The sequence below is a fragment of the Bos indicus x Bos taurus genome, chromosome 17, assembly GCF_003369695.1.
Source record: "Bos indicus x Bos taurus breed Angus x Brahman F1 hybrid chromosome 17, Bos_hybrid_MaternalHap_v2.0, whole genome shotgun sequence".
Taxonomy (NCBI): Eukaryota; Metazoa; Chordata; class Mammalia; order Artiodactyla; family Bovidae; genus Bos; species Bos indicus x Bos taurus.
Window position 1 is genome coordinate 2,382,770 of NC_040092.1, and position 18,478 is coordinate 2,401,247.

At 46.0% G+C, this 18,478-nt stretch overlaps 1 protein-coding gene across 1 annotated transcript in view; it reads right to left on the minus strand.

Annotated features, from left to right (window-relative positions):
* Positions 1–4,094: 4,094 nt before the first annotated feature.
* Positions 4,095–18,478, minus strand: part of SLC5A1 (solute carrier family 5 member 1) — a 50,093-nt gene continuing 35,709 nt past the window's right edge. The window contains exons 9-15 of the mRNA XM_027566220.1: positions 18,128–18,263; positions 16,775–16,882; positions 14,194–14,344; positions 11,321–11,489; positions 10,026–10,241; positions 8,215–8,320; positions 4,095–6,438 (exon numbers count right to left, since the gene is read on the minus strand). Coding sequence (XP_027422021.1) covers positions 6,215–6,438; positions 8,215–8,320; positions 10,026–10,241; positions 11,321–11,489; positions 14,194–14,344; positions 16,775–16,882; positions 18,128–18,263 — 1,110 coding nt within the window. The 3' untranslated portion in view covers positions 4,095–6,214. The remainder of the gene's footprint in view (positions 6,439–8,214; positions 8,321–10,025; positions 10,242–11,320; positions 11,490–14,193; positions 14,345–16,774; positions 16,883–18,127; positions 18,264–18,478) is intronic.

Consider the following 18,478-nt stretch of genomic DNA (forward strand, 5'->3'; position numbering starts at 1 on the left):
GCAGTGGGTTGCGTGTATCTTTTCAAATTACGGTTTTCTCTGGAGTGGGATGCCCTGGAGTGGGATTGCTGGATCATATGGTAGCTCTAGTTTTGGATTTTTGAGGAACCTTCATACTGTTCTCCATACACGCTATACCAGTTGACATTTCCATCAACAGTGTAGATAGGTTCCTTTTTCTCCACACCCTCTCCAGTATTTATTGTTTGCAGATTTTTTGATGATGGCCATTCTGACTGGTGTGAGGTGATGCCTTCACTGTAGTTTTGATTTGCATTTCCCTAATAATTAGTGATGTTGAGCTACTTTTCCTGTACTTTTGGCCACCTGAATGTCTCCTTCGGAGAAATATCTATTTAGATCTTCCACCCATTTTTTGATCAGCTTGTTTGATATTGAGCTGCATGAGCTGTTTGTATATTTTATTCGTTGTTAAATGGTGTACAAGTCCGTTTGTTTAGTGACTTTCCCAGACTATTGTAGCAATGCCCATATTCTTTATTGATGTGGCCACGGAAGTCTTGGTTCCTTAGCTTCTGTTCAGTTGTTTTGATAGATATTTCCTTGAATTCCAGGAGTTCTCCCAATTTTCCAGACTGACTGTTCTGAGGTCCTTCTTCAGCTCCTAACTAGGCTCGTACTGGATCTGACCAAGATGAAAGCTGAGGGTCTTCTCAGGCCTTTTCTAAGCATGTGTCTTACCCTGGTCTTTCTAAATATGGCTTTCTAAATTCCCCAGTATGTATAGTTGCTTTTGGATGTCTTAATTTCCCAATGACATTTCCCCAAGATTTTGCGTTAAGCAGTCTATGCTATACTTTCTATTTTTAGGCCATGCTGCATGGCACGTGTGATCTTAGTTCCCAGACCAAGGATGGAACCCACGCCCCTTGCCTTGGAAGCACGGAGTCTTAACCACTGGACCACCAGGGAACTCCCTGTTGTATGTTTTGAAATAACAGGCCTCTGCGGCTGTTTCGGAGAAGGCAATGGCACCCCACTCCAGTATTCTTGCCTGGAGAATGCCAGGGACGGGGGAGCCTGGTGGGCTGCCGTCTATTGGGTCGCACAGAGTCGGACACGATTGAAGCGACTTAGCAGCAGCAGCAGCGGCTGGTTCGTTTGGCTTGAGGAGTTTTCAAGCCTTCTCGCTCTTGAGTCCAGTTAGGTGAAACAGAGCGCCACCTAGTGTCAGTCCGTCAGGTAGCCACCCAGGGAGGAAAGAACAGGCTTACACAGAAATGTGTGAACATGGTCTGCTCTGCCCTCTCTGGACGTAGGCAAGTGGTTCCACACTGGGAGCATGGGCTGCCCCTCTTCTGAGACTGGTGCCGCCTAATGACAGGTGCTGCTCTAAGACTGCCACCACAGAGAGAGAGGGTGAGGGAAAGGAGTAAGAGTACCACAGAGCCTTCCAACCATTCTGTAGTGACTTTTTCTTGCTTCCATGCTTGTTTGCTATCAACTTTTATAAACCACTTTCCAGAATTCTCACAAAACTGGTTCTGACGGTTTCTGTTCAATTTTCAATGTTTTTATTGGAGGATGAGAGCATGGAGTGGCCTCCTCCACCATACTGCAGATATCACCATTTTTTTTTTTAATGTTTATTTATTTATTTTTGGCTGTGCTGAGTCTTCGTTGCTGTAGGGGCTTTTCTCTAGTTGCACCAAGCGGGTGCTACTCTCTAATGGGCTTCTCATTGCGGTGGCTTCTCTTGTCATGGCGCACAAGTTCTGGGACGCCCGCGATTCAGAAATTGCGGCCTGTGGGCTCAATTGTTTCAGCTCCCCGGCCCTGGAGCCCGGGCTCAGTAGTTGTGGCTTAGTTGATCTGCGGCTTGTGCTTGTGGGATCTTCCCAGATCAGGGATCGAACCCATTTTTCCTGCTTTGGCAGGCAGATTCTTTACCACTGAGCCACCAGGGAAGCCCTAGACATCACCATTTTTAAAGCATTTATTTTCTAAACTTTATTACCTGGGGGTGGGGGGAGGCAGGGTGTCACACCAAATAGCACATGGGATCTTAGTTCCCACAACCCCTGCAGTCATAGTCTGAGGCACTGGGGAATTAGACTTAACCAAATGAATGAGTGGGAGAAGAGAACACAATTAAGCCTACAGCACAGGTAAAGTCAGTTCTGCATCTTATGGATTTCCAAGTCATAGTTTCCTGTGGAAACAATAATCTGAAGTGGATGTCATGCAGCAAAAGGAACTAGAATTACAAACTGAACACACAGAGCCTGAGGGTGAGAAAGGCAGGTGGGGCAGGGCCTTTGGATGGCAGAGTCACAGAGGTTTTCAACAAAGAGCGAAAGAAAAAGCATCGGGGGCTCCCAGGACACCAGCACCTTGACTCCTGGACTATCAGAAGATACAAGCCAAGCATCAGAATTCTAATTTGAATTTTTCCAATCTGAAATATCTAATGTTTAGTTTGGCCTTTGAGTGTGATTTGGGAATGCAGGTCCACACAAGGACCAGCTTCTCTCAAGCTGGGTGTGCCCTAGAACCAGACCGCATCACTACCTGTGTCCTAGGAGTCTTGGAAGAGCCCCCATAGAAGAGCAGAAGCTAATGTGACAGAAAAAAACTGGCTGAGGTACGGATGCAACGTGAAGCTCAGGGACTGAATAACACTCACCAGAACCCTCCAGAGCCAGTCAGACAATCCTGCCCCGTTAACCTCACGCACATCACCTTAATTCCATCCCCACCAAACCGTCAAGGCAATAGCATCTCATTCAAAACCTTGGTTCACCGAAATCCAATTTGGAGGTTAGAAGGAGTATTCTTGGGACTGGGTTGGGGGTGATGTTAAAAAACAATCTCTCTCCTCCAGCTAAGCACACGTGTGTTTTTCTTCCAAGGTTTGCTTTTGTGAAGCACAACACGCTGTAGCAGATACTTCAGGAAATGGTGATTTCAGTTCTAGTGAAAAGTGAGAGCTCTAATGAGTTTCAAAGGTAGAATTTGATTAACAGTAGCACTGACATATACACACAGCCACGTGTAACATAGCTAGCTGGCGGAAAGCTGCCGTATGGCTCAGGGAGCTCAGTTCAGCTCCCTGTGAAGACCTAGCAGGTGGGATGGGTAGAGTGGGAGAGAAGCTCAAGAGGGAGGGGATATATGTATGCCCATGGCTGAGTCACACTGTTGTACAGCAGAAACTAACACAGCATTGTAAAGCAATTATACTCTGATTTTTTAAATAATTTTTTTAAGGTAGAAATTTTTCCATGTAAACACCAATGCCTGACTCAGTTGTACAGAAGTAAGAAATGCCACCAGGTCTGTCAAAGGCCCCAGGAGCAACATCATTCTGCACAGAAGGAGCTTTGTCTTCTCATTTTGACAGATTCCTTTTAAAATGGTCCTCCATATGTTCAGTTCAGTTCAGCCACTCAGTCGTGTCTGACTCTTTGCACCTCCATGGACTGCAGCATGCCAGGCCTCCCTGTCCATCACCAACTCCTGGAGCTTACTCAAACTGATGTCCATTGAGTTGGTGATGTCATCCAACCATCTCATCCTCTGTTGTCCCCTTCTCCTCCCACCTTCAATCTTTCCCAGCATCAGGGTCTTTTCAAATGAGTCAGGTCTTTGCATCAGGTGGCCAAAGTAACGGAGTTTCAGCTTCAGCATCAGTCCTTATGTAAAGAAGCTCCATACGTAAAGAAGCCTTTTTCCTGACAGGGCATGGTTTTTCAGTTCTATAAACTAACATTAATGAGCAATCACTCTGCCCCACAGCACGTGCCTTCCATCTGAGGAAAGAAACATCTCTTTCCTGCATCCCTGCCATCATTCTAGTACAATTTATCACTTACTGGGCCCTGGTTACCCAAGTGGTTCTCATGGAACACTGTGCGTTGAAAGTAGAGTTACTCACCTCGTCTTTACTAGAGGTTTTGAAGTTGAAATCCTCTCCAAACTTTGCTACATGTAGTTAACTTGTTCAAGTTGCTAGGTTCTATTCTCAACTTTCCTGGCTTCTGCTTCCCAATCCATATCTTGTGCCAACTAATTCTCACCACAGACATGGTCAGTATTTGTCTAGAATGGCTAGAAAACAGGAACTCAAGATGTTATGGCTTTTCAATGTTTTTATTTTTTTTACCAAAGTAATAAACTTTAATGAAAAGGACTACATGCAGTTTAATATAACATCTGTTGGCATTCTTCATGTGTGTAAGAAAGATGCCAGCCTCTTTTCACTCATCCACTTTTCAAAGTGACCTCATCACACCTAGAGGAGGTAGGTATATGCTGTAAGCACCAAGGTCTTCATTTTTTCAAAGAGAAAAATACACAGTTGAGAAAAAAATAATTTACCACAATATACACAGTGAATCATTGGCAAGGCCAGAAACAGAATCTAGGACCATCTAGATACTTAATGCCTGCTCCACCCACCAGCTTTCAGTCATCATTCTTTATCCTCTCTGAGCTCAAAAATATCACAAACTCCCCACAAAGCTGAGTACTCTGAGTAATACTAGCCATGTGAAATTCTCCGCTTTTCCCTCTTCTCTGCCTGGCTTAAGGGGAATATGAGGGCACATCAAATATTTTCTTTTCCTTTCATAAGAACAAGCCATTCTTTACCTGTTGAACCATTTTTACACCCCAGGAACTACTCTCAGCTGCTCCACAGAACCTCAGATCCCACCTATTTGCTAAGCTAGCCTCAAATCAGTCAATAAAAACATCATGACTTCCACAGGATTATATTACAAAATGATTCAGATTTCACAGGTGGAACCAAAAGGATTAATCAAATTTAAATTTAATTTTTAAAATTTCTCCTTAGGAAAGAGGTACAAAGAAAATAAAAATGTTGAACACTTCCACCTGGAACAGAGACTGCCCGCTCTAACCTCGTTCAATGGATGATCACCAATCAAGACACATAAGGGAAAAGAGCTGTGGCCACCTGAACTCATAGGGAGGAGGACTTGGGCTAAAAGCATCAGTGTTTCAGGACAGTGCGGCTGCTCTGAGATGACAAGTGCCCCCAGAGGCATGTTTGCTCATTATGTGACACAGACTCAGTTACTAAGCCCCACAGAATCAGTTACATCAGCACCACGAGGAAGTGGAGCCTCTGGAAAATGCACCCCGATTCATTATAGTCACCAGAGAGAGTACTCTGTGCAGCCATAAGGTTAACCAAAAAGAAAAATGAAGTCATTCAGTTGTGTCCAACTCTGCGACCTCATGGGCTGTAGCCCGCCAGGCTCCTCCGTCCACGGGATTCTCCAGGCAAGAATACTGGAGTGGGTTGCCATTTCCTTCTCCAGGGGATCTTCCCGACCCAGGGATCAAACCTAGGTGTCCTTCATTGCAGGCAGACTCTTCATCATCTAAGCCACCAGGGACGCCCAAAAAGAAAACAAGCATTTATTAACAAATACACATGTCATCCATTCAGCCCACAAACATTACTGAGTGGCTAAGATAGTCCAGGCACAGGAAATGCCAAAATAAATGGAATCTCAAACACAAGGAACTGACAATGAACACTTTCAAGAAAGCCAGAAAATCCTCTTGACTCAAGATTATCTGCTTTCCCCCCTGGCTTGAGGCTGGTGCCTGGATCCCTCTCATTGGCACTGGTTCTACCATGTCCAGGCCTCTCCTTCAAAGAGCAAACACCCAGGACACAGACATCATCAAGCTCCCATCCTCAGCTTCAATATGTTCGTCAATTTATCAGGTTGATTTTTCTTGTGCCAGGAAAACTTGACAAGGATTTCATGAGGTAGGGTGATGCTTTCTTTCAAAAAAAATGAGGGGGGAGGTTAGATAGAGAAAGTGGTAGTAACCAGGGGGCCACAACTCTTTAAGCAGTGTTTAAGGATCACAAACAATGTTAGCATGCTGAATCTACCTGAGAAAAATTTGCATCAGACACCACGGGGCTTCTGTATCTTAGTCTGCCTTTTCCTAGACACTGGACTGAGTGGGATTTCCTTCTGCAGCTCAGATATGTACAGGTGACTGTACCACACTGGCCTTGAATATATAAGTTAACAGTGAATCAGTGATTTTTCTTCAGCTAGCCTGTAATTACAAATGTACACATTTATCGACAGGGCAGAGTTTACAACTGGCTGGTATCCCTTCAACACCACTGAATGGGGCCAAAGAGGGACACAGTGAAGACTCCAGCCTCCACAAGCGCAGCCTCAGCAGAGAGCAGGACTCAGGCAAAGTAGGCGTGGCAGAAGACAGCCACGGCCAGCAGAATGATGCCATTGATGTTCACTACCATCCGCCACAAACGATTCTCCGAGGTGTCTGTCATCTTCAGCTTCATGGCTGCCTCCTCTTCCTTCGTCATTTTGGGGGCTTTCTGCTGGTCCAGGCCGCAGAACATGTCATAGGCCCGCCTGAAGCATCCTTTTTTCTCCTCAGAAGCTTCTGTGTCTGGGGAAAGGAATAAAAGGACTGTTGGATATAGAGGCAGGAGGCACTAGAAAAGATTTCCAGAGGAGCTATCAGGCCATGACACACCTGCCACTTTGCACACAACTCCCAGTTTTCTTGTTTGCAGGAATAAAAATGGTACAGATTAAGGTTTGAATAAATGTAATTAATTATAAGATGATGTTAATAGTTGGATTCTACATAATGTACTCTGGTGGTATATTTTACCTCTTTTGGGCCCAAAGGAAATACATTTTGATTTCAGACACTCAGAATCAAACAAGAAATAATAGCTTATGAGAGAGAAATGTTAACTATTGACTGGGGGACTGTGACATGTGAAGAATGTGGAAAACCCACCTCTCAACCAGAGAAACCCGTATCTGTTTGCTACATCACTGAAAGCAATGAGTTTGGCATGACTTAAAGGTGTACTGACTGCACCTGGAAATCCCAAGGCTTCACAACAGATCTGGTCATGTGGCAAGGATTGGTCTGTTCAGTCCCTGATCCAGGGCAGCAAGTGAGCAACACTTCCAGGGCTTAAGATCTGATGCTGCTGAGTCAAACCACTCAACTGACCTTGCCACTAAAAGTGGATGCCCACCAAGGGAACTAATTCTGTCTTCTGAGCCCAGGTGTGGCATTAAAGGTGAGCAGACCTGGGTTAGAATCCCAGGTTTGTGACTCAATAGATATGAAATCAAGCCCACTGTGTTTTCAGCACCATGGTCAGAGACCACTGCCCTCCCTTCTCCAGCCCAGTACCAGTAAGCCACACATGACCTTGTGCTCCCACACCTCTGCACAGCATGCATCACCACGACCATCCTCCCATGTAGGGAGGAAAAGCTCCAGCACAGAAACTGAGGAAAACATTGCTCCATGATCAGGATAAGTCTCTAAGCATTGACTAAGCATTATCTTAGAGCTCTGAAGAACTGATGCTTTCAATGGTGGTGCCAGAGATGACTCTTAGAGTTCCTTGGACAGCAAGGAGATCAAACCAGTCAACCCTAAACAAAATCAACCCTGAATATTCATTGGAAGGACTGGTGCTGAAGCTGAAACTCCAATACTTTGGTCACCTGGTATGAAGAGTTGATTTATTGGAAAGACCCTGCTGCTGGAGGAGATTGAAGGCAAAAAGAGAAGAGGGTGGCAGACGATGAAATGATTGGATGGCATCACCAACTCAATGGACAGGAGTTTGAGCAAAATCCAGGAGAGAGTGAGGGCAGGGAAGCCTTGTGGGCTGCAGTCCACAGGGTCGCAAAGAATCAGAAACAACTTAGTGACTGAACAACAAACAACAAGCATTATCTTGGTGGACTTGCAGGGAAATCTGATATTTTAAACACGGTATGGTAAGCCAGCAAGACACAAGACCCTAAGAGCCTCTATCTCATCCCCCTGATATCACTAGAACTGACCATAGCTGGTTCCAACTGCTTTCAGTTTATAGGCTAGTGTCTTCCCTTATCCCTAGACAAGCCCCAAACCAAGGCAGAGTGGTGAATAGCTCACCTGTGCTTACTCACTGAGCACTGTAAACCAAAAAGGGAGGAGCTAGGATGACTGTGCATCCCCCTCCTCCCCTTGACAAGGCCTTGAGTAAACTGCCCAAAACCCATTTATCCGTCTCACCCCATACCCCACTCCTCACTCCCCTCCAGAAGAGAGATCTGAGCTTTGAAGGCACTTGGTGAAGGCTTCAGTAAGGTGGTCTTGTGGTTAGAGGAGTAGCTTGGGAATGGGCTCTGAGCCGCAAATCACCTATTTCTAAGGCATCCTCCCGGGCATCTTGAACGTCCTCGTCTTCTGCATCCAGGTCAATACGCTCCTCTTTGCTGTTACGCAGGCTCCAGCACAGACGGTAGAGCTGTGGAGAAAGCAGAACAGGTTACCAGGAAGATCCAAGCAGTGTCCTGGGCCAAGAAGTTGGGAGAACAAAGAGATGTGTGTCGAGAAAGGAAAAGGAATGTGGCTCTCAACTCTATCAACACAGATAACAGTTCCCATCCACAGCACTATCTCTGAATATGTTGGGAACATGGATATAAATCATACACATGCACATACCATCCCCTAGGATATGGGCATATTCAGAGGCTAAGAGACTGTCATGAGCATAGAAATGTTTTGAATGAATGATCTCTTGTTACATATGATAAATGAATTTGTTCCCTTTAGCACTCATGCTAGGAAACAAGGCCAGGCACCCATTTATCCAGACCAGCAGTGTAAGTAAGATCAGATTTTTATACCATATTAATTGTAGACTCATGAGCCAGTTAGAATAGGAAGAGCTGGAGGTATACTTTCTATTGACATGAAACCAGAAACTACTTTATTTCAAGAAGCATGGAACTAAATGTATTTGAGGCTACAATACTTTCAAAAACTGAGGCATCAACAAGCAATTAATACAACATAAAGAGAATCTGTGACAGATTTGGCCAATAACCGTGACAGCAGTTCTGCTGCTATAAAAGCAATCTTTGTTTGACATTAAGGTTGGTCACAGTCTTGAAAATTTGGCCATGAGGTTAAAGGTCTGTTAGGGATTCCTATTTTGTGTATGCATGAGAAAGGGCCTAGCAAAACCCTTTCTCTTTCTCTTCAGACAAATGTGATCTCGGGTTAACTCTCTAGCTCTGTTCCCTGGAAACCTGAAAAGGGTGGAATGCTAGCTGTGCTGGGTTACCAGACTTCACTGCTTATGGTAAAAAGTGCCCCATAATTGGTCATCTTCATCTGCATTGGGAGGGCTGCAAACATTCCCTAAACCAAGGGCGACATCTAGAGCCAAAGAAGAGAACTTGTCATCTGTGAAGTTGTGAATCAATTAGACTTTGATACTGTTTGAAATTTCTTAAATTCCATGGGCAACTGTTTGGAGGCTTCATTGGGGGAAAAAAAAATAAAGGGTATATCATGCTTCAGATTTCCCTCAGCGTGGTGATTTTTACACCTAGGTATGTCCCTTGCTGGGACCTTTGGAAGCCATGACCTAGAGACTATTATAAGAAATATGCATTCCTATCTGGGACAGAAGCATCCAAGCTGGGGTAACCTTGGGTCAGCCCATGTGATTTCAATGCCATGCACCTGAGCCGTCACTCGGGCAGCAGGATCCAGAGGCCAGTCCCTTGGGCTGAAACACGGCCTGCTGAAGACACCCTTGACACTGCTCTGCTGGCAAACCGTGTTTCCTGTCCTGTCCTTCTGTGCACACTCAGTTGCTAAGTCATGTCCGACTCTCTGCAACACCATGGGCTGTAGCCCATCAAACTCCTCTGTCCATAAAATCTCCCAGGCAAGAATACTGGAGTGGGTTGCTATTTCCTCCTCTGGGGCATCTTCCCGACACAGGGGTCGAACCCAGGTCTCCTGCATTGCAGGTGGATTCTTTACCACTGAGCCACCTGGGAAGCCCTTGTGTCCTTTTGCATGACACCAAAGACAAGGACAGCCTATTTTAGTCATGAGAGTAAGAGACCTCTAACTGAGCCAAAGCAATCAAGTTGAGTGCTGCAGCATGAACATGAAACCAGGGCAGGACAGCCTCCTACACGGATACTCACATGCACATCTGCAATGGGCTTGGTGAAGAGGGAGACGGCCAGGATGACGATGATAGTAATGACAAAGAGGATGATGGCAAAGTACAAGTAGTGCACACCACAGATAATTGTGGGACAGTTGCTGGGCTCCATGCAGCTCCCGGTTCCATAGGCAAACTCGGTAATCATACGGGACACCCCGATCAAAAATCCTATGATCAGTCCCCAAAAGGCTCCCTGTGAAAGAAAAGCCTGGTTAATGAACACTGTATTTGGGAAACAGCTGTGCATTCACTGGGGGACAGAGACGAAAGAATAACAGTGAGAGAAATACAAGCTCCAGGCCATCTGAGACAGGAACACTGTGGTTCAGAACATGACTAGGAATGTTACGTCAGGCCTTCAATGGCTCTGTTCACCACCTTTTAGTAACTCGACTTGGTATTTGCATGTGCTTAGTTGCTCAGTCATGTCCAACCAACTCTTTTGCGACCCCATGGACCTGCCAGGCTCCTCTGTCCATGGGCTTTTCCAGGAAAGAGCGCTGGATTGGGTTGCCATTTCCTCCTCCAGGAGAACTTCCCAGTGGAGGGACTGGACCCGTGTCTCCTACACCTTCTGCACTGGCAGGTGTATTCTTTACCACTGAGCTACCTGGGAAGCCCTTGGTTAGAATACCACCCAAGTTCTCAGTGCCAAAAAAATCCCTTTAACTTTAAAAATGCTTTGAATTTCTCTACCTGCAGCTACCATTACCATCAGATTCCAGATTTAGGTACATTCAGTTATAACACAATTACTTGAGAGCTAATCTGTATTCCTTGAAGACATGGGAAAGAAATTGGGTCTCTTAGAGGAAGAGGAGAAAGGAACTTTTCCATCAGCCCCTTTCATAGATCCAAAGTCCCCTCACCCTTATCCCTATCTGGCTGGAGTATCACTTCTTGGTCCTTCACTGGGCCCTGAGAAGTGCTGGCTGGAAAACCTAGCCCCCTGCAGAACCCAGGAGGTAGCCTGTGCTAGCACTTCCTATGGAGCTGTTTGCCCAGAAGCTACAAGCTTCCCAGAAAGTGCCACACAGTCAGAATCACCCAGAGTAGATGGAAAACACACAGCATTACTTGGGACTTAATTTAGAACCTGCAGCAAGGAGGAGGAAAGTCCCAAGGTCCCTGGAGGATTTTCCATATAAACCTTCTCCAGCGCCTTCATTCCTGCTCAAGATCTCTGGAAGTAGAATTCCTCCCAGAGAATATACAAATCCAGATGGGAATCTCTGTTCCCGAATGACTTTTCTAGACATTCGTGATACCTACCGGCTCATTGACTCTCTTGCAGAAAATAGCAAGCAGGAAGACTGCTGCGATGGGCGGTCCCAAGTAACTGGTGATGGATTGGATGTAGTCGAAGAGCTGTCCACTCTGTGCTGACTGCACGATGGGCACCCAGGCGATGCTGACACCAATCAGCACCAGCATGAACAACCTGAAATCAAGCCCCACAGCAGGGTGTCAACAAGTGGCTCCACTGGAATAGTTAAAGATAGATAGAGAAACTACCTGCAATACAGCAGACTCAGGTTCAATCCCTAGATCAGGAAGATCCCCTGGAGAACGAAATGGCAAATACACTCCAGTATTCTTGCCTGGGAAATCCCACATACAGAGGAGCCTGGAGGGCTACATGCCATGGGGTCACAAAGAGTCAGATGTGACTGAGCGACTGAACAACAGCACCAGTAAAGATAGATAGAAAGGTTTATATGACCAGAGCAGGGAAAAGTAATTAGCAAATTCATTGAGACTCTCTTCTTCTGTATTCTGCTCCTTCAGGAGCTTCCCTTGTGCCTCAGACAGTAAAGAATCCACCTGCACTGTGGGAAACGTGGGTTTGATCCCTGGGTGGGGAAGATCCCCTGGAGGAGGGCATGGCAACTCATTCCAGTATTCTTGCTTGGAGAATCCCCATGGACAGAGGAGCCTGGTGGGCTACAGTCCATGGGGTCGCAAAGAGTCAGACAAGCACATAGCACTGCTCCTTCAGTGCCTATAAGTAAAATGCACTTGATTTTCGATAGTAAAGTAGACCCACTAACCATCAGAAAAGAATCCACTTTGAGAGGCAGTGGAGTTTAGGAACAAAGGTGTGGACTTTGGAGGCAGTGTCTTTTTTTTTTTTTTGGCCATGCCTCATGACTTGTGGGATCTCAGTTTCCCAGTCAGGGATTGAAATTGCACCCTTGGCAGTGAGAACACGGAATCCTAACCACAGGACCACCTGGGAATTCTCTGGAAGTTAAAGTGAAGTCAATCAGTTGTGTCCAACTCTTTGCAACCCTATGAACTGTAGCCCACCATGCTCCTCCATCCATGGGATTTTCCAGGCAAGAATACTGGAGTGGATTGCCATTTTCTTCTCCAGGGGATCTTCCCAACCCAGGGATTGAACTCAGGTCTCCCACACTGCAGGAAGGCTCTTTACTATCTTAACCACCAGGGAATCCCTAGCTTTCCTCCTTTTGAGTTTTACTTCAAGTCCTGAAAAGATGGGATGCGTGCTCAGTTTTATATGACTCTTCGCAACCCCATAGACTGTAGCCTTCCAGGTTCCTCTGCCCTTGAGATTTCCCAGGGAAGAATACTAGAGTGGGTTGCCATTTCCTCCTTCAGTGGATCTTCCTGACCCGGAGATCAGACCTGAGTGTCCTGGAATTTCTGCATTGGTAGAGAGATTCTTTACCACTGAATCACCTGGGAAAGATGGAAGGGTTCCTTTTAACCTCGATTTAATTAGAAAGAAGGCAGTGGTTCTCTTATCTCTTGAATTTAAGGCAGAAAAGTCTTAAGCTAACCTTCACAAAGTAGTGTTCTTGCTCACATATTTCTCCCTCTAAAGTACCCCTCCCATTGCCTCCCATTTACTCAGATCCTATCCACCATTTAGACATAGATTGTGGTCTCCCTCCCCCAGGAGTCTTGCTCAGCTACTGACTAGTACAGTCATCTCTCCCTTCTCTGAGCCTGAGATTGCTCTTACAGGCACCACAGCACAGTATAGAATTGTTTCTTGTAACTGTAAGCTTATTGAAGACAGGGACAAACCCCAGAGCAGCAACCATTGGATGCACAAAAAGTGTGAGCCCCAGCACAATCTCAGGGCCAAGAGATCCAGCCCTGAGTAAAGCAATAAAATGATTTTCTTTCTGTGTTGCATCTTGAGTCTTATACGTAGCAGAGAATGCCAGTAAACATCTTTCAGAGGAAAACCCTGTCAGGGAGCCATGCTGCTTCCTGTGAAGCAGAGGGCAGACTCTGGCCCAGTCTGGCCTCCCCTGGGTGCCAGGTGTCTCATCGCCTGCAAGAGGCCCGTCATGTCCCTTTCCTTCCTTTGCCCCAATCTTGCTCATGAGATTTAGGAGGCGGCAGCACTCCCCGGGAAACTTTCCCTGGACAGACATCCCAGGGACTTCTTCACCTGCCCTGAGGAGGTTGGCCTGCCTTTGCCCCCCAGAGAGACACAGCAGAGCTTCTGCTGGTCCTCTATCAGAGCTTCTGCTCCATGGATAATTGAGATAACGGGCACATCTGGCCCATAGATCCATACTTGCTGTGTCCAGTATCCTGCTGTGTCCGTTATCCCACTTGACAATAACAAGTGTGCACAGAGTATGGTGTTTTAGACTGTGCAAAGCATATTCACAAGCATAGCATCACCTGACCCTCACAACAGTCCTGTAAAATGCTACAGCAAAGGGTCAAGGCATTGGAGGCACCTGGGCCTAAAAGACGTCCTAAAAGTGTGCAGGCCTGAGGAAGACAGTGTGGGATGGTATACAGTGCCTAGACAAGGACTCGGTTGGCCGTGGGTTCCACTCCTAGCTCTGCTGCTGTCCAAACTTCCTTATTTAGGCATGACAAGCCTCATTTTGTTCACCGATGAACTGAGGTTAGATTAATGATCCCCGATGTTGTTTCGTGCTCCAGATTAAATGATCTCTGATGTCGTTTCACATTCCAGAGGGACACTGTTTCAGTGATCTTGGATTTAAAGTTAAATGCCACTGAGAGCAATATAACTTGCCACAGTGGTTACTCTCATTCTACCCAGCATCTCCCAGTCTTCCCCATCTTGAGGGAACCTCTCTGGTCATTCAAGTGTTTGTGGGGCTTGACGGGGCAGCTGTACTCACCGTCCTGCGATCATGAGCTCTTTCTCAGAGGCTTTCTTCCGGATCTTGGTGTAGATGTCCATGGTGAAGAGGGTGCTGGCACTGTTGAAGATGGAGGTCAGCGAGCTCATGAGCGAGGCCAGCATGACCGACAGCATCAGGCCTCGCAGTCCTGGGAGAAAAGGAGGCTCTAAGTGGTACATGCAGCATTTCAGCTCTTCTGTGCTTGAAAGGTGTGACAACTCAAGGTTCTTTGCCTTCTGACACCATGCCATATTATTTGATTTATCTCTCCAGAGAGATCAGATGTTTTAAGGAATGGACTGTGTCTTTAAATTATATTGGAAGTCCACAGCAGTCAACAGAGCTAGGGACAAAGTATACATGCAGTAAATGCTTTCCAGTTGGATTGCCGGTGGTAGTGGGAGTGATGGTAGCGTGTGTGTGTGTGTGTGTGTGTGTGTGTGTGTTTCCATCTGAGCTTTCATAAGGTCTCTCATCTGAGAGATTAATGATAATGGAGAAATATTTAAACTAGGATTCAAAAGATGAGGTTTCAAAAAAGTGAAAAGACAGCCATAGAATGGGAGAAAATATTTTCATATATCTGATAACAGTTTTGGAAAACTATTCTATCATCCTCTAGGTATTGTATGTGTAGATAATTTTATAGGTTTGTTTTAATCTACAGCCTAACAAGAAGAAAAATAAAGGTTGCCTATCCTGATCACTTTGTCATTTGTTGGGAGGGTTTTTTAATGGTTCCTCTTGAGAGTCTATCATGTAGACTACAGACTACAGGAGCTATGAAGATCATCCAACTCTCTTATTTTTCAGTCATAGAATAAAATGTTAATAAATAACAATTTATTTAATTAATAACAAAATAAAATTGTTAACATTTCAAGGAATTAGTCTGTAGGGCTTCAAGCCTTAGTTCTGCCCTTTGCTCAGAGTAATTCACCAGTTAATTGCTAAGCTGGGATATAGCTCTCTCCTTGCTGTATCACCTCTTATCAAGCTCACATTCATTTATTCACTCAACAAATATTTGTCGAAGGTAATTTTACAGCAGTCCAGGAAACAGATAATGGCATATCAGAGTAGCATGATGGAGACAACAAGAGGAGGTAGATGAATATAAGGAGATAACATAGGAGATAACATTGACACACTTTGGTGAGGGATTGGTGGGGTAATATTTACCAGCTAAGTGAAGAAGACTGAATCCGCAAATGAGATTTAAAAGGAGTAGCTGGAAAGGATGAGGAGAAAACAGGAGAGGATAGTATTATAGAATCCAAGAGGAGGGGATAACTCAAGAAAGAGGAGTGATCAATAATGCTGAATGCTACTGAGGAACATATGGAAAATATCTATTTGATCTAGCATAGGGAGGTCACTGGGGAATCTGGTGTTTACAGAAGCCAGATTCCAGCCAAAAAGACTGGCAATAGTTTGTGCAGACACAATATTTTGTCTTGCATGCCACGCAGCTTTCTATCATGCACAATTCACTCTGGTGTAGTGTTCAGAGCTACCTCACTCAGGATCTGCAGGTCTAAGAAAACAGCATAAACACCCCAACAGAGGCAAGAATCCCAGCCAGAACTCTAAAAGAGCCATGATTCTTGCTAACTGCAACCTTAATTAATAAGCAGCCCAGCTCAGTGGAATTGTTAACTATTACTCCCATTTTTATAGAAGTTGAATACAAACGATTTGCCCAAGGTCATATATCAACTCTGTGGTTAAAAAAAAAAAATTCCTCAGTTCTCACCTTCAGCAGAGTTAACCATGCCAGACACTGAGTTACTGCATGACCTTAGAAAATCACTTTCTCTAGGCCTCAATTTTCCCAACTGTAAAATGAACAGGTTTGACTAGATGATCTTCATGTTTCCTTTCAGTAAAAAAAAATGTTGTTTATTTTAAATTTTCCTGATGAATACCTTTGAATTTTTGGTCTCCAGGGGCCCCTAACCTAAAGAGATTTCCATGCCTTGAGCCAGAATTAGATTTTCAATCAACATGAAGATGAACAGTAAACACACAGGCCTACCCCGAAACTAACTATTCTGGACTGTAAGTGCTCACCCTCCTGGATTCCACATTCTCTATAGTGAGATGCCCCCTTGTATCTGATCTACCTACTGCCTTGGACTTCCTCATTCTAGAGCTAAAATCGCTCTTTGCCCTTCTCTCCATGTTTTTCCCTGGAAAAACCTAGGTGTCAATTCATTCTCCAGGTAGAATTCCATTTAGTTCAAGCCTCATGTTAATGTCTGTTGGAGAGCGTCAAAAGACCTTAGAGCATGAAAAAGTTGTGTTTTCTCCCTAACACATTTTCAGATGGGCTCCTTCCCATGCCTCACTGATGGATGAGTGCCAGGACTCACAGAGCCCAACCAAGCCAGAGGTCTGCTTCCCACTGAAGCAAAGACAAATTCAAATACTGAGGACCCCAGAGTGAGACTCTCTCCCCTAGACCCCCAGGCTCAGAAACAGCTTTGCTCCAGAAGGCCCACAGACAGTTACATAGATAGAGCCCAGGTCCAATCAGCCTCCCAAGAGAGACCCTGCCAGCCGAGACAGCTCTCACCATTGGGCATGAGCTCCACCACCAAGGTCGGGTAGGCGATGTTGGTACAGCCCACCTTGGTGCCGCAGTATTTCTCACACTCTGAGGGGACGGTGCAGGCAACTTTCTCTGAGGAGAGATGAAGAGTCATGTCAGCAAGCAGACATCAGAAATGTTTCCAAGATTCAATTCACCTTGTTAAGCAGGCGTGAGTGCTAGGTGCTCACTCATGTCTGACTCTTCGGGACCCCATGGACTGTAGACCACCAGGTTCCTCTGTCCATGGGATTTTCCAGGCAAGAAAATCAGTGGTAGCCATTTCCTTATATAGGGGATCTTCCCAGCCCGGGGATCTTCCCAGCCCAGGGATCTAATGTGCGTCTCCTGTGTCCACCCATTGGGCAGGTGAATTCTTTACCACTAGCGCCACCTAGGACAGCGCTTCAAACAGGACATTCCTGCCCACAGCCCTGAAGTGGTTTCACAAAGAATGCAGCCCCCAAGAAGCCCTTCTATGCCATCCCCCTACCCTGCTGGTCCTGACCATCCCAAGCTCTGCCTGGGGAGGAAAGACAGCTGCTAGGCAGAGGACGGAAAAGCGAAGAAATGCTTAGGGAGGAAAGCAGAGGGAATAGTCCCCAGACTTTAGCTAGCTACAGATGTGAAAATCAGACCGTAAAGAAGGCTGAGCACCTTCGAATTGTGGTGCTGGAGAAGAGCCTTGACAGTCCCTTGGACTTCAAGGAGATCAAACCAGTGAATCCTAAAGGAAATCAACCCTGAATATTCATTGGAAGGACTGATGCTGAAGCTGAAGCTCCAGTACTTTGGTCACTTGATGGGAAGAGTCAACTCATTGGAAAAGACCCTGATGCTGGGTCAGATTGAAGGCAAAAGGAGAAGGGGGCGACAAAGGATGAGATGGTTGGATGGCATCACCAACTCAATGGACATGAGTTTGAACAGACTCTGGGAGATGGTGAAGGACAGGGAAGCCTGGCATGTTGCAGTCCATGGGGTCGCAAAGACTCAGACAGGATTTAGCAACTGAACAGCAGCACACCACCATAACCTGGCAGTGTGGGGGACACTGAGCAAAAGATGAGTAAATGTTAGCTAGAAGAAGCCTTAGCTAAGGCATGTCATGACTTCAGAGAATCTGCAAAACGGGAAACCGTAATTGTCCGTGTAAAGAACCAGGGAACACAATTACACAAGTTCTGTGACCTCAAGTCACTCAGTGTCTGGGGCAGGGGGGACAATAATGCCGCGTAATCATGGCAAGAAAAGAAGAGGGCAGAAAAAAGGAAGAGGGAGCCATGGGGGTTTTCGAAGTGGGAAAGAGAGGTTGGCGAGTCCAGCAGAAGATGTCACCTGTGAACAGGATGCGGCTGATCATCCCTGGCATCACCATGAGGAACATGGGCAGCAGCTTCAGGTACCCACACATGATGCAGCCGGCCTTCACGTGGGACATGTTTTTGGCGGAGAGGCAGCGCTGCACAATGACCTACCAGGGAAAGCCCAGTGAGGGGGGGTGTAAGCAAGAGGCCCCACAACATGTTCTGACCACCCCAGCTCTCACCACCACCCCGGGTCGTCAGCCTGGCACTCCCACATCACCAAGACTCAGCAGTCCTCAGACCACAGGAGCCTGCCCTGCCTTCCCCAACCCACAAGCTGCACAAAAGGCAGGAGGCTCTGCAGCACTCTGGGCAAGACCCT